General features: G+C 36.6%; 1 protein-coding gene across 50 annotated transcripts in view; it reads right to left on the bottom strand.

The window, feature by feature from the left end:
- Window positions 1–16,773, bottom strand: part of LOC114690096 (muscular LMNA interacting protein) — a 264,668-nt gene that overhangs the window by 78,015 nt on the left and 169,880 nt on the right. For all 50 annotated transcript variants that reach the window (XM_037210929.1, XM_037210921.1, XM_028864691.2 and 47 more), the window contains 2 exons: window positions 16,640–16,684; window positions 8,319–8,447 (listed from right to left, as the gene is read on the bottom strand). In XM_037210929.1, the coding sequence (XP_037066824.1) occupies window positions 8,319–8,447; window positions 16,640–16,684 (174 nt within the window). The remainder of the gene's footprint in view (window positions 1–8,318; window positions 8,448–16,639; window positions 16,685–16,773) is intronic.

Here is a 16,773-nt window from a genome sequence, read left to right as displayed (position 1 = left end):
AATTAACAGTATTGACAAGCTCCTAGCAAAAAAATAACCAAAAACAAAGGTGAGATGACATAATTAATAAGATTATAAATAAAATAAAACTATTGTGAATTTCAATGTGATACAGAGAATCAATAGGGAGTATTTTAAACACTTTATTTTTTTTTTTTTTAGATTTATTTATTTATTATGCATACAATGTTCTGCCTGCGTGTGTCCCTGCAGGTCAGTAGAGGGCACCAGATCTCATTACAGATGGTTGTGAGCCACCATGTGGTTCTGGGAATTGAACTCAGGACTTCTGGAAGAACAGCCAGTGCTCTTAACCTCTGAGCCATCTCTCCAGCCCCTAAACACTTTATTCTAAAAATCTAGAAAAGCTAGAAAAAATGGGTAAATTCTCAGACACATATGACCTACCAATATTAAAACAAGAGGATCTAAACAACTTAAACAGACCCACAGCAATGAATAAGATTGAGACAAAAAACAAATTGTCCTGAGATCTTCACTGCCACCTTCTACCAAGTATTTTAAGAAGAGTTGATACCGATGCTCCACAAAGAGATTTGCAAAGTAAAAAGGGAAGGAAAAGTGCCTAATTCATCCTATGAATCAGCACTACCCTAATACTAAAATTGGAAAATGACACAACAGGAAAAATAAGATTATAGACCAATTCTCTGATGAACAGAGATGTAAAAATTTTTAATAAAATTCTCACAAACCAAATTCAAGAGCACATAAAAAGATTTTTACACCATGACCAAGGTAACTTCATTCCAGGTGTGCAAGGTTAGTTCAACACATAAGAATTAATAAGGGAAATACAGTACATAGATTTAAGAAGAAAAACCACAGGACCATCTCATTAAATGAAAACAAATGTCCTTTGACAAAAGTCATTATCTCTTCATGATTTTTTTAAAAAGCTGGGAATAGAAGGAACATACTTCAAAATAATAAAAGCTATATACAGCAAACCTATAGATACCTTTATACTAAATGGTGAAAACCTAAGAGCATTTTACCTAAAATATAGAACTTCAAAAGGTTGTGACTATTTCTTCTCTTGTTTAATGTAATCTTAAATTCTAAGCTGGAGCAATAAGACAAAAGAAAAACACAAGAGGTGAAGATAGAAAAAGAAGTCAAATTATTCCTACTTCCAGATAATATGATCTAGTCCTGAAATCTTTGTACAGACCCACCAGAAACCATTAAGCCCTAATAAATACTTCTGGCAGGTTTCAAAATCAACATATAATTTTACATACCAATAAAAATTTGTCAATAAAGAAATGAGGTCAGGGAAAGGGAAATCCTACTCACAATAGCTTCACGACCAAAAGAATATATAGGAATATTAAACTGATAGCAATGGGGACACAATACCCCAACTAGACATGATATGCCACCAAGGAAAACCTCCAGTGTCAGAATGGGCTACATTTTGTTCATTCATTGTACAAAGGGGCCCCATAAATTCCTGTAAATATCATAGACTATTGACAATGCTATTGGTTACCCTCCACAATAGTAAGAAAACTATTGCTGGATACTACTTATTTTTGCCATCAAACATGGGGAAATTAAGCAGGTGCCCATGGGTTTTTGTGTGTGTGTGAGTTTTTTGTTTCATTTTGTTTAGTTTGATTTGATTATTTTCTATCTTACTGATTTTGGTTTGTTTACTTGTTTTAATTTTCATTTTTTGTTTTTTAGTTTTGGTTTAGAGTTAGTTTTGAGAGACAGAAAGAACATAAAGTTGGATGAGTTGGGAGGAAGAATCTGAAAGGGGTTGGAGGAGGGAAAAGAATATAATCAAAATGTAGTGCATGGGGAAAAAATTAATAAAAAGAAAAAGTAAAATACCTAAGAATAATGCCAACTAGGGAGGCAAAAGGACTATAGAATTAAAATATGAAAACACTGAAAAAAAGAAATTGAAAGGAACAGAAGAAGGCAAAAAGCCATCCCAGACTTAGGCCTTGGCAAATTTAATATTGTAAAAGTAGCAATAATATCAAAAGTTACCTATGAATTAAAGGCAAACCTCACCAAAGTCCAAACTATTTTTACATACCTAGAAAAAAATCCTAAATTCACATGAAAGTATTAAAATCCTTGAGAAGCCAAGGTAATCCAAACAGAAATAGCAATTTTCAAAGTATCTAAATAGATGATTTCAAATTATATTATTGCCACAGTTATAAAAACAGCATTCTATTAGCATAAAACCAGGTTATATAGACTACCAGAATACAATTGAATGGAAATAAACCCACATAGCTACTGAAATTGTATATATCTGTCTGTCTGTCTGTCTGTCTGTCTGTCTGTCTGTCTGTCTATCTGTGTCTGCGTGCATGTGCGTGGTGCACACGTGTGCACATGCATGCATCATCCTTAGGATGTCCACCTCCTTCATTGAGACAGAGGCTTTCATTGACCATAAGACTTACCCATTAGGTTAGGATAGCTAGCTAACCAGTGAGTCCGAGGAATCATGTCTGTCCCCACAGTCCCTGTTGGGATTACAAGTCCCTGATAATACATACAGCTTTTTTAAATGTGTTTTGCAGCTTGAACTCAAGTCATGCTGGTGAGACTTGATGGGTGTAGCTTCTGACATTACTAGGAGACACAACTTCACAGCAAGCTTCCTGATCCTCTGGCACTACTCACATTTATAATGGTCAACTTGAAAAATCTCTCAAAGAAGCTGTGGACATGAACTGTGCAAACAAAGAGTGAGATAAGCATAGGTGGTATCCTATCTTAAGCCAGGAGACATAACTATTCCAAAGGCCTGTGATCATAATATTCTGCAGACATAGGCTGCCTTGACTCTTAAGCCCAAGGAGACCTTTTGTCATATAGATCCCTGTGAAGAGACATGGAAGACTGTATCTTCCCCTACCAACCAGTCAAGTTCTCTAATGCTCTGCCCTGTGAATAGCATCCATTTGGTGCAGCTGTCCTCTGTTTTGAAGTTCCATAGTTTAATACTTTTAGGAACAAAATCAAAACAGAATTTAGAAAATCTATTTTAACAAGGCCCTTATCTTATAACTAGATTGTGCTTTCTTTGAGAGGTCCTGAATATGGCAATGGCCAAACTCCTTGAGTAAAGATACAGGAGCATCTTAGGTTACACAAGTTTCAGGACACATCTATGTAAAGCTTTCATAAAGATACTCTTCCCCCGCTGACCGAGGGTTCATCAGGCACTGCCTACCTACCAATTATTCCTTAATCACTAAGGCCTTGGACTCTGACAACAGAAGTAGCAAGTGAGGCTTCTTAGTGCATTTGCTTAAAAACAAAGAACAAAAGAGAAAAATAAAGTCTCTTGAAGATTCTTACCCCTACATACATCAGGTAAAGTGCAATAAAAAAAAAAAAGGTCTCCCTTAGCAACGTAAATGCTGGAGACAAAAACTGCAATGCTTTAGTTATGATTTTACAATTTCAATATGAAGACAAGGTCATGAGAAATTTAATGCCAAAAAAAAACGAGTAATGAAAGCTTAAATATGAAGTGAGCATATCTGATTATATCCTGGAGGAGAAATATTATTATTTCAAAGGGATTGTTATGTTATGATAAATTATCTATTACACATATTAAACAGCATATTCACGATAAGTTATCTCTTATATATAAAGCAAAGAGAGAAAGAGAGGGAGGGCTGGAAGAAGGGAAGGAAAGATGGAGGAAGGAATGAGCATTCACAAAGATAGCACTATTTGAGAAAAGCCAAATCTTATGGGTTAAACCTTCCGAAATGAATGTAACACTACAAAAAGATTCTGTTTCTTGCTCCTTAAAACAGTCCAAGTCATTTAATCATTTCTACAACTAAAAAGGTTCATGTAAACATCTTAGCTTAAAATATGAGTCAAAACTTCATCAGGCTTTGACTCAATTATGACAGAAGAGACTGAACCGCCTTGGTTGAAAATGACTTTTGAAAAAGTGGTAATTTATGGCATTCTGTATAAAAGGAGGCATTGTTCACCCTATCTGTGACAAAGACATTTGCCTGTTACTTCACCTGGGTGGAGCCAGGAAGGGCAGGTGGAGGTTGCAGTTAATATATAACTTGATGGATAATTAAATAGAAACCTGAAAGTTGTTCACATCATCATCAAACTGGAATACCAAATAGAGAGAAACTGGGAGAGAAGGAAGACAAGCTGCATGTTTTAAAATATCAGGGGCAAGAAAAGGAATGAGAAGAATACAAAGAGGAAACTTCCCCCACAATTATCCTTTTATGTCTCTGTGAGTGCTAAGGAAGAAATTCTCTAGAGCAGTGGTTCTCAACCTTCCTAATGCTGTGACCCTTTAACACAGGTTCCTCATGTTGTGGTAACACCTCACTACAAAATTATTTTCATTGCTACTTTATAACTGTAATTGCTACTGTTATGAATGGTAATGTAAATATATGGCATGCAATCCCTGTGAAAGGATGAACCCCAAAGGGGTCACAGTCTACAGGTTGAGAACCACTGCTCAAAATGGTCATTTTAACCAAAACACATCCTCTCCTCTAGTGAAGCACATCAGAAGAAAAATGAGATGGAAAGGGCATACACACTAGGAAACACCTTTTCTCATAAAGAAAAAGAAGGTGTTTCTGCAGAAGTCAAATAAAACAATAGGAGTCACCCCTCATTTCAATCCAGACCTTCAAGCTTGGCTCTCTAAGGCTTTACTGAGGGAATAAGTTATCTAATGACAGGGACTGAATTGTTAATATAAAGAAGAAAAAAATGTGTTACATGTTGCTCTGCAAAAAAAAAATGAATTAAGCTATTGTTTTTACATTAAAATGAAAATATTTGGTGGAGAAATTACCATTATCTAAATATATTGGTTCCATGATCAGCAAGTCATTGTTTATTTTGCATGCTCACAAATCATCAAAGCAAACTTAACAGCATTCCGTCTCAGATCTCTGCACCTGCGGCATGCTCACTAGCCCAATCGATTGCAGTAGTTATATCTAACTCAGCCTTTGGTTATCAATAGTGGCACTGTTCAAAATGCATGGTCATCATTGTAAGTCCATGTAAATCCATATATTTAGGGTAGAATGTGAAGATGTGTTGTAATAATTCAAAAGGACCATAAATTGATACAATAATAGATTTGGAGTTAATTTCAGGAAAGCATAAGCTTCATTCAAAAGAGTTCTGGTTTATCCATCTAATGCAGAATGACATTGACTGCCTTAGGACATCCTGATGTAAAAACTATTAAATAAAACGTCTCAATTTCTAGATTTTGCATTAGTCTCAAACCTTGCTTTTAGCCCCGAGAGGCTATTTCCAGACAAATTTTCAGCTCCTAATCTGTTCAACAGGCTGCCCAGCTGTATCATGCGAGCTACGATAAATACATCTCTGCTCAGTCCCATCATCTTCAGCATCTGACACTTTGTAACAGCGTTCTGAAATCATATTTTATGGCAGTGAACCTGTGAGGGGAAATTTATGAACTTAGCCATCCCATCCAACATCTCCTGTCATGTGGAACTGCCCTCGGTACAAGGGAGATTAGTGAATGTGAGCTGCTTCAATTTGGCTGGCTGCCTGCCTAAGGAATGCTCTATTACATGGGTGAATGAGATTAGCCAAGTTTGGAAACATTCGATTTGTTCTACGGCAGATTGGGAGAGAGCAGGAGTGAGTGGAGCTGAACATGAATGTCTTCAGAGGAAGTTCTAGTCTGGTAGCAAAGCCAGCATCATGAGTCATTGACGCTCACTGTTTTTTGTTTGTTTGTTTGTTGTTTTGTTTTTTTAAGTGGACCTAACCTAAGTTGTGAGCGAACTTTTTGATTTGCTTCATTGTAGACTCAGGACACAAAGGATTTGTAAGTCGTGCTCAACATATAGAAAGCAGTTGAGTGTAAACGTGCCTTTGCTGCCTGTACAGTGGCCCCAGGATTCTACACTGCCAGCAAATGAGGCCAGTGGAGCTTTGGAATGCACATGTAAGTAGGATGCTAGATTTCTTTCAATTCTTAAAATTCTGTGGTATCAGATGTCCTACCCTCAGGTCAGATGTCCTACCCTCAAACAAGGACATATAAAAGAATTAATTAATGAAAAAAAACACAATTATACCTGTAGTCCATAAATACTTGAAAAACACATTTTCATCCAATTATCTGGAAATACACAGGTGTAAGTTGCAACAAAAACAAGGTTTAGACTTGTATAACCACACAAGCATGGTGAAGAAAGAAATGGCAATTCTTTTTAATGACAAGAATTTTCTGCACTATAAATGGAATTCATCATTGCACAAGACAATGAAGGTGATAAATTACAGACAAATTAACCTGATATGTTACAAGGAGCTTGCTTGAAGAAAAATTAAGTTTCAAGATTATATAAAAAGTAAAAATCTTTATTTTATAGCAGTTAAGCAAATTTAGAGGGATATAATTTGCATAGATAATTATATGTGAAATTTATTTTAACATATGTAGTTCATTTCCATATAAAAACTACATTATATTCTAATAACCTGTCTACAATGAATTCCTAATCCAAATATCACATTAATCTTCAAAAATATTAGTTTTGTACAAAGAATAGTACTTTATATGTGCTTTTATTGACAATGAAATCTGGTTTCCTAACGGAAATTTCCATTTCTGTAATATATAGAATTAACCATGATAAATTACATACCAATAAGATTTCTCCCCAAAATGAAAACAGGCTGCCTCTAAACCTCTTTAAAGGTTCAAACTTACAAGAACTAGAGCAGTCTCACAAACTGAACATAAATAACTGGAAAATGTTTTAATATTAATTTTCCTCTCAATTCTGAGATGAAATCTCACCATGCTGTCCAGTCTGGACTTCAACTCAAGCATCAGGAGGTCCTACTACCGCAGCCTCTCAGGAGGCTGAATCACAGCTAGACACTGTTTAGCCATCTCCACCTCATTATATGTATAAAATCAATGGTTCTCCATGAGAAAATATGATGACCCTTTTCAAAGCTACATAAAGACTTCAGAGCCATTCAGGGTTAATCAATCATTTAAACTAACCAAATCTTGGAGTTTAAGGGATCCATGAAAAGGACTTGGTCCTCATGGCTTACTGTACATATTAAGAAACTGAAGCTGGGGAAAGCAGTATTTCTAAAGGTCAAAGAGCTCACACTTGGCACATGAAACATTCCTTATATCTTACAAACACAAATGTAATTTAAATTTTAACAATGTTGTTAGCTATCACTTTTAAATTAATGTTTAAAGAAGATATTATACTTATGTTCTTTTATAAACCTATTCATTATAGATTATGAAATGTGATGAGTTTACATGTTCTGATTACATCCAGCATTTTTCATTTTACATTGCTTATCCACTTAATATTTAAGATTAAAAAATGTACAGCTCATGTCTATTTGTTGCATTTAATAAGACAAATAGAAATGTATAATTTCTCTTTGGTGGCAAAATAAAGTTTTATGTAGATTTTAAAGATTCAACTTATTTTTATTTTATGTATAGGAGAGTTTGGCTTGAAACATGTAAGTGCATGCAGTACTCAAGGAAGCCATAAGGAAGCATCAGATACCTAGAAATAAAGTTAGAGACAGTTGTGAGCCACCATGTGGGTGCTGGAATCTGACCCTGGGTCCTCAGCAGCAGCAGTGAGTACTCTTAACTGCTGAGCCATCTCTCTAGGCCCTGGAGTTTTATATTATGTGTATGTATATTGCCATATTTTCCTATCATTATAGAAAGTCCCCACTGACAGTTTTCTTTTCTCTCTTATCCAGCATTCAGCACATATAATGCAAATAGAGTATGCACTCTCTACAAACAGTTGTGAAATGACTTGAGCCCTATAAAGTAATTAGTACTCTCAAGCTAGAAGAATTGCATTACCCCTCAAACCTACTATGTTAATGCAAATCTGAACAATGGAATTTTTGTCAACTCTAACAAATCTAAAATATCATATATTCTCAAAAATAAGCTGTCTCATAAATAATAATTCAATGTCATGTGGCTACCCACAGCATGCTCATGAGGTCTCGAGATGAATGGTGTAGGTTCCCACCCAGTACCTTCACTGGGTCGATAGTGTTTTCTTTTAGAGAAAACTTTGAGATGCTTCAAAATACCACCCTTGATTAATAAAGAATTTCTATTTGTATACAAAATGATCTTTTCCATTTTCCAGGGGTAGAACCTATCAAACATACTTTTTTACACATATACTATTGCTACTTTATACGGGCACTTGTTGTAATACAAAACGCTTTCTTATATGTATACTCACCTGCTCAGAAAACAGGCTACTGTTGTCTTCAAGGTATTTACTGAAGGGGTTGGGTTCATAAACTTCTTCCTCCTTTCTCAGTAGTAGCTTGGATTTGACAGGTACTGGGCGAATTACTCCAGGCTTAGTCTTCATGAAGGAGAAATTTTTTAAAAATAGAGGTGAAAAACACTATTAAAAATGAGTATTTTTATTGTTGTTACCCAAATGCTCTCACAAAATTTTTCTTTTGAAATTTGAAGTTATTTGAAATCATAGATAAAGCATCTCAGAAATTAGATTGTTTTAACAATGTAACTAGATATAAAAAATCAATATAATTGTTAACAAATTGAAATCAATTAGTTCATTGATTACAGTAGCAACTAAGTCATAAAGATCTCCTATCACAATCTGAAATTGCAAAACCACACCAAACATGTTCCTCTACCCTTCATTTGACAAATGTTTTTTGAGTGCCTGTTCTGCAATGTACAGTATAGGTATAGAGGAACTTGGAAAGTCCACCCACATTATGATTAAGTCACACTCATATTACATATTGCTGAACTAGATCTAGAAGGAAAATAGAATGTGATAGAGAGATTTGGATTACCTGCAATTACTGTGTGTCAATGCAGGAGCTGTAACATGCCCTAAATTCACTTAAAAGGTAGATCTACTGAAATGAAGAAGCTTTGTGAAGCTGCTACCCAAAGTAGAAAGCCCTAGATGAAGGCCAAAGCACCCATGTGGTCCAGCTGGGCTTCCTATCCCTTAGTTCCCTAGGACTGTCCTCTCCTTATACACTGATGTAGTTTGTATCAGAGTAGCCCTAATGAACACATCAGTCACTGTGAACTCATAAAATTGTAGTCAGTGACAATATGAGAGGGCGTTTCTTTCACTTGGGGCAATTTCTAAATGTTTCACCAGGTGTAAAATCTTGTGACACTGTCAAATACCACCAAATGATTGATGTGTTTTGAAACCATGCCAAGTAAAAATTCAATAAAAAGAAAGAGTGTCCCTCTTTGTTTGAGCTCTTCTCTGGAACCATTCTTCCCAACCTCATACCTCCCAGAAAACTGTAAATTAGGCCTGCCTAGTCAAACCTGGTGCTCACAAGTGAAGCCTTAAGAGACTACATCTATCTCTGTGCTCTATAAAGCACTTGATGTATTTTGAGTCCTGAATAAATCTCTCTCTCTAATACTTTTTCCAGTTGCTATTTCCCTAGTTGTTGTCCTTGTACGCACCAAGTGGGAAAATACAGATTGAGAAAGTGCTTTTCTTCTCCAGCCTGAGAAATAGCTCCGACTTAAGAAACCCATTTATCTCCAGAGACAAAAAAAAAAAAAAAAAAAAAAAAAAAAAAAAAAATGAGCCCGTAGTATCCAGTTATTCCACAAGTGTGAGAACAGTATTCCTCAAGCGAACCTAAGAACACCACTTGGGCAGTCTCCAATTCTACTGCCTGGTCCTGGGACCATGACCCTATGTTGAACACATGTCCTTCTTTTCCATGAGTTTCCATGAGGGGCCCTGCTAATTTCTCCTTCCTTCTCCTCAAATCCCTGTACTTTCTTCATGAAATCAATATAGGAAATCCAAAAAACCTCACACGTGCCCAAACCAACATGGAACTTTAGGAGTTTAAGCCAGGTGTCAGCACGCAGAGAGGGAAACACTGCCTGGCAGAATCTGATATGGTAGAGAATCTCTGTGCCAGAGAAACATGGCTGCCTTGCCACTCAGAATAGGGCCCATAGACCTGCAGTTGTGAGCACCACCTGAGAATCGATCACATGGTACAGACCTTAGAGCCATCCTTGACATGTGACTGCATGTTAAAAGATCCCTAGATAATTTGTGTGCAAAGTACAAACTACAGGGCACTAGACCAGAGTGTCTATCAAATGAGCTGTTCAGCTGGGGCTGGCATTGCCATTCCAGACAAACGTGTTTATTGGGGCCTTTTGTCTCTCGTGGAAGAAGAGAAGGCTATTCTGTATAAATTTCTTATCTCTGTTTTCTCTTTGCTCAAAGTAATCTGTTACCCTTGGACATCAAGTAGGAGTTCTCTTGAAGGATTTCCTTAATTTTTGCAAATCTAATTTGCTAAGTCTGTGTGCAAACAAATATAAAGAAAATTAGATGAATCAGATTAGAAGAGTCCATAAAAAGTGAGCTACTGTAAAATTGTCGCTGTCCAACAACTAAATCCATCCACAGAGGGTCTCTTGTCACTTGTAGAATATTGAATGACCAGCCTTGACAGACAGACACATATCTCTCCAGTTATGTCAGAAAATAAGATTCTGTAATTTTTTTGTCTGAAATACGTGATAAAATTGAAAGGACCTTTTCACACAGTTGATGCCCAGAACATGGAAAGAACAGTCTCCAGACAGAGGGAGAGTTAGCTGATGCGAATAGCTGACTGATAAATGAATTACTCTAGATTTAAATATTCTGAAGCGCCTCAAAAAGAAAACACCTGTTTGTGAACTCTGAAGACACCTCTCTCTGAAGCTATTAGGACCTATTCTGACAAAGGAGACCTCTCCCAAAACTGTAGTGTCCGTGGCAATGGATATAACACAACTCTTAACTCAGGATTCACAGCCTAAGCAAGCACTCCATTGAGTAACTATAGTGTAAATTGCATCATGCCATTCAACTTCCAAACAATGCCACTCACTTCCATATCAAATCATGTCAATTGATCTTTCAAAGGTTCCTTTGCCCTTCTCGTGGCAGAGATCTTCCAGTGCCTGACCTTCCCTGTCTTCAACTGGCTTTTCCCTTTCCAACTTGTCCTCTGCTGCTATACCTCTCACACCAGCACACTCACTGTCTATGACTCACTGCCACTCACCCACTGGGAACCTTCTCCAGGAGTTTTCACTTGCTCTGCCCTATCTGTGGATTTTGTTTCAAATATATGCTCAAACATCACCTTATCAGAGAGCTGTCTCCTGATCATCCATATAAAATGTTCATTTCTACCACCCTGTTATATTTGCCGCCATCTGACATCTGTGTAGTTGTTCGTTGTCATGCTCTATCTACTACAACACAAGCTCCATGAGGCCAGAAATCTCTGAAGACCTGAATTTGATTCCCCAGAACCCACATAAAATTGTACCACAGTTGCCTACACACTTGTAATCCAAACCAAAGGATGTGGAGACAGGAGGATGCCTGGAGCTTGCTGTCCAACCAGTCTAGCATAATTAGTGAGCTCTAGGCCAGAGAGAAACATTGTCTCAAAAGAAGTGGGTGGCATTCCTGAGAATTACATCTGTGGTGCTCCATTGGCCTCAAATATGCATATACAGACACCTACATATGCACCAACCCACATATATGCACTCCCTCGGTCATATGTGGTGAGTGGATGAAGTCCTGAGTGAATGTGTATTATAGACATGAGTATAAACCACATCAAGGACCCTGACACCTCAGATCCATGGCAAGTCCTTCCCCAGGTGAGGCTCAGAGGAATGGCAAGGCCTTCCCCTGGTTCAGATATGGATGTGAACAATACATGCAGACAACAGCAACTGCAGCTTCCTCCTCCAGGATGACTGCAGCTGCAATTGCTCCCCTCAGGGCCTCCTACCCAGATTAGCTAGCCTGCCCTTCCTCCCTCATGCTGGAGATAGTAAAATAAATGCACTCAGTTTCCAGGCTTGAGTGAGACATCCTAGTGTATGGCCCATTCAGTCCCAGGTTTTCCTCATGTGTACCTGTCATTTCTTCATTTTCTGTCACTCCAGTCAGGTCAACCCAAAGCCAAAGCCATGCAGGTCATGAAACCTATAGATGCTTTCATTAAAAAAAAAAAAGGATGATGTCATATTTGTATTTGTATTTCTGGAAAATACAAATGAGGAGTGAGGTAGAACTTATATCATATCTCACTCTACTGTTACCCTTCTGTGAGAAAAAGTCTGGGATGGAAAGAATAGAGTTATGGGAGTTTGCTATCATGATTTTTTTTTGGAGGGGGAAGTGCTGAAAGACATTAGTCGAAAGCTTCTATTTATTTGTGTTTACATATATCATATGTAAATTTTTGCTTGAGCACTGTTACTAGGGCACATAAAATTGGATTTTTTTTCAGCCTTGAGAACTTATAATCAGAATTTTATGACAGCAGGTTGATACTGCCTCTGGCTATAGACCAAAGTAGGAGATTTAGTGCCAGCAATGACCTAGCAAATTGGTTGCCAACATTTTAAAATGATGGCTTCTTAGAGCAACCTCTTTCCTAAATTAGTAACTTCAACAAAAGGGATGATAGGTTGCCTGTAGCTACAGTAGTAAATTATAAGGTGATATGATGGGGAACAAAAAAAACACAAAAGGGACCCAGTTTTCAAGTCTGTTTGCTCATGTTTTTGAATCATAAGATTTACACAACAGTAAATAGGAATGGTATAGCACATAGCAAACACTGTGGACCTGCTAGAACCTCAACTGATTTGATGGATTAAAACATTTTTAAAGTGACCTGATTGTTACTTGTTTCTGTTTGCTTCTGTCTTCTCTCCATTCAGAAGTTGATTTTTTTTCCTTAGATACCTTGTAGCAAAAAGTAGGACTCCACAATTATCTACAATATAAAATTGTAGATAAAAGAAGCATTGTCTAATTTATTTATATAACAATTCACTCATTCATTCAGTGAATGGTAACTGCTTCTACCCCATCAGCAATATTATGTACTTGAATCTTATACTTATGCTCATTTTCCTTTCAAATAAATGTCTCAGATCTCAAAATCTTCCAGTATATGGTAAACCTCCTGAGAATGAAAAGCAGTTCATTTTTAAGCTATGGGACCACTGAGATGGCATAAGGTAATTATGGGAGTTTAATGAATGAGAAACATGACAGAATTTGGTAAAGAAAAAAAAAGAGAATTTTGAATTTATATAGACTGTCAACTGTAAATAATCTAGACAAATCATGAAAACATCTACTTCCTGGGTTTTTTTTTTTCAAAGTTTTATAACTACCATAACAACTGTATAAAGCTAAACACGGGCTTCAGTAATTATAAAGCACATCCCGTGGCTCAAGCACTGTTTTGTGGACTATACACAATACAGATTGAACTATTCTGATGGAAAAGAAAAGACAATAACATGAGTCACAGCTCAGGAGGCGTACATGATGAATGCTGTAGCTCCTAAGTGTGCTGTGTCAAAGAAAACTGGTCAAGGAGAAACTGTCTTTGAGTTTAAAGAAGACATCAGTTCTACACAAAAAGCCTTTCTAAACAACAGGGATTTAAAGGCCCTCAGAAAGCTGAGTCATGCCCAGTAAAGCAGGGTACAACAGCTGGCACTCGGAACCAGAGACAAAGCCACTGCCGGCTTAAGGCTCTTCTTTATTCCATTCCAGTAAGCTGCATTTGCTCTTACTTCTATGGGGCCATGTGGCTTATTTTCTAAACCTCTTGTGGTCTGCTCTGCAGATTCAGCAGCCCATCCTGAACAACACTGAATGGTTTGCAATGACATGGACTTCCAACAGCAAAAGAGCCAGCTGTCATCTAACCTAGGCTCCCCTCATAAAACAAAAATCAATAAACAAATAAACAGATCTTACCCATCTTGTCCAAACTAAACTGTTTCCCAAGCAGAGAATAGAGGACATACCCATCTTTGTTAACACTGAGATGGTCCAGTTCCAGAATTAGGAAAGCTTCACCCAAGCTTCAAACTGACAGCCAACGATTTCCTCTTGTTTCCTTTTGATATGCTACAGGAAGCACTATCCAGTTTGCTCCAGGGTCCCAGATGCCCCTGCTCAATCTGCCCTCACCCTGTCTGCACCTTCTCATTAAGTTCTCATATTTAGCAGACAACGCAAAACTTCAGGAGGAGCCAGACCATGCAGGTGGTCAATGGAGATAAGAGTTCTCCAGAGGCCAATTTTCTAATTTACTCAACAGAGGTTTCTTAAGCCTCGTGAACTATTAAAAATCAATAACAACAGTTCCTTTTGAAAACCGCACACAAGGATAAACATTAATGCTATGACCTTAGATGATCTAATTAGACTCTTGCAGCCTCCACTTCGCTGCCTATAAAAATGGCTTCTCATATCTTTTGATAATCTAGGGCTTTGGAGTGCAATCATAATATCTTCATTTTCTACAGGACCATATCGAAAACAGCTTGTGGTGCTATATGAGTCTTGTAAAAATCCCTTCAGGCTGGCACAGTCCTTATTCCAACCTCCACTTAGAGTAAGAGATTCCTTTCCAGTTGTTAACTACCATATTGGTGATTAAAAGAGGAGAAGCTAATTCAGTGGGTGAGCCTCATCAGAGTACCAAAATAGTTTCTCAAGTTCAGTATTACATCATTTGGCTCCTAGAAAAAAACAATGGAAACAACATACATAATATGTGTGCATGGGCACGGGCGGGCACGCCCCCCCCACACACACACACACACAAACACACACTGTCTGTGTTTTGAAGTGCTTGGGATTGAACATGAGTCTCAAGGATGCTAGACAAGTACTTCATCATTGAGCTAGACCCTAAATCCAGAATGCAAATATTTTAAGAGCTGAAGTCACGACTCTTTGGAGATGCATACTTGTAAGGACAACAAGCAAGTAGGTCGGTCATGTTGAAAATTATTTAAAGCTCGAAATTACTTTATCATTCAACAGTCAAATCTCTACATTTGAGATTGATATTAAACTTGTGCCAGCATAACAATTTGTCGCATATTTTCACTTACATAAGCTTACAATATTTCTGTCCTATACTTGATTCAAATAATTGTCACAGTAACTGCTTATTTTATTCCAAAGTGATACATTTATTCATATAATTTAAATCTAACATATATTATTTTCTAATATTTATTATGTGCTAGACACACTTACATGTATACACATATAGACAGATATATATGCCTGCTTATATCAGTTATATCATCAATATATATGCATTATAAATTCATATAAATATTGACTCGTGTGTGTGTGTGTGTGTGTGTGTGTGTGTGTGTGATTACAGTGGTTTTATTTTTCAAAATTGTTCCTATGTATTCCCATTTTCTAAAGTGAATCCCAAGAGTGTTGATCATGGAATATGATGGTAACATTTTTATGGAAATGAAAAAATTATAATCAGCTATAATGTCACTGAAGAATAAGATACTATATGTAATACTTCCTTTCTGGTTTAATCTGTTTTGGGCAATCTTAAATATAGGATAAATGTCACAAGGTGAAATCAAAATGATTTGACTGAATGATTATATCAGTCCAATACTTTTTGTGATTTTCTTGATTGTAACATCTTCATAAATGCATCTATACCTCAGAAGAAATCTCAAATTAAAACTTAGTTAAGACATGCTTTGGACTCCTTAAAGAACTGGTCTAAATTAAATGTAAAGACATCCTCATTAAGTCAAAGTAATATTATTCATATCTCTTAGAGAACACAAACACAGAAACACAGGATATTTTAATAGATATTTAAGTGGGTTTTACTGTATTTATAACTTGTTTGTGATATACCTCATTCTATAAAACTGATACTTAAATGTATGTATATTTTCAAGTATTCCTTTGAAATAGAATTTTTAATATCATGTATATAGCATACAATCCACAAGCATGCATTTTATCAATCAAATCTAAAAATATACCTTTTGTATGTTGTGGTGAATGAATTTCTACATGAGCATGATCAACCACTCTTGACTCCCAAACATTGCTCTCAAGAAACAAGTAGGAATTATTTTTAAAATTAAAAGAATTATAATATTTCCAGATCTAAAGTGGGAACTAGTCAACTTTATTACATAACTGCAATGTTTGTTTCTATGGCTACTGCTTCATTCTCTGAGTCAGAAAGCATTGATCTATTCTGGAGGGTCTGGGTAGTGAATGATTGAAGATTCTGGTTGTTCTGTTGAATTTCCAAAGGAGACAGTCTCCTTCATCCCCACACATCCAGAAGCTACCCCCATATTATCTGTTTTGATCTCCTTGAACTATTTTCGGATCCCTCTTATCAGGAAGTGATCTCCTTTGCAAATTCAAATTGCATTTTCTTCTGACTCAATTAAATCTCTTATAATACCACTGCTCAGAGTTAGTGGTAGTCTTGGTTTATAAATTTTTTTATGTATTAGTCACCTAAAAAGCAGCCATCGTGTGACTTCACTAAAACATCAATACATTTTGTTAGACAAGTGAGCAAACTTATTATCTCTTCACTTTCTTTCAGCAGAAGTTGTCTTGAGAAATAAGAATGTTCAAAGGAGGAAAACAACTTAGAAGAAGATACATACCAGCTGACTTTCAGACGCCGTAGAAGATGATGATAAAAGATTTGCCTGAAAATAGAAATATGATGGATATTAGTGAAATTATAGAGAAAAAGCATGGCACCAAGAAATGGTTCTTTTGAGCATGTGGCAAACAT

This window comes from Peromyscus leucopus, chromosome 14 (assembly GCF_004664715.2).
Source record: "Peromyscus leucopus breed LL Stock chromosome 14, UCI_PerLeu_2.1, whole genome shotgun sequence".
NCBI lineage: Eukaryota > Metazoa > Chordata > Mammalia > Rodentia > Cricetidae > Peromyscus > Peromyscus leucopus.
Note: the sequence above shows the minus strand (reverse complement) of the source record. Positions and strands in the feature narration are given on the sequence as shown.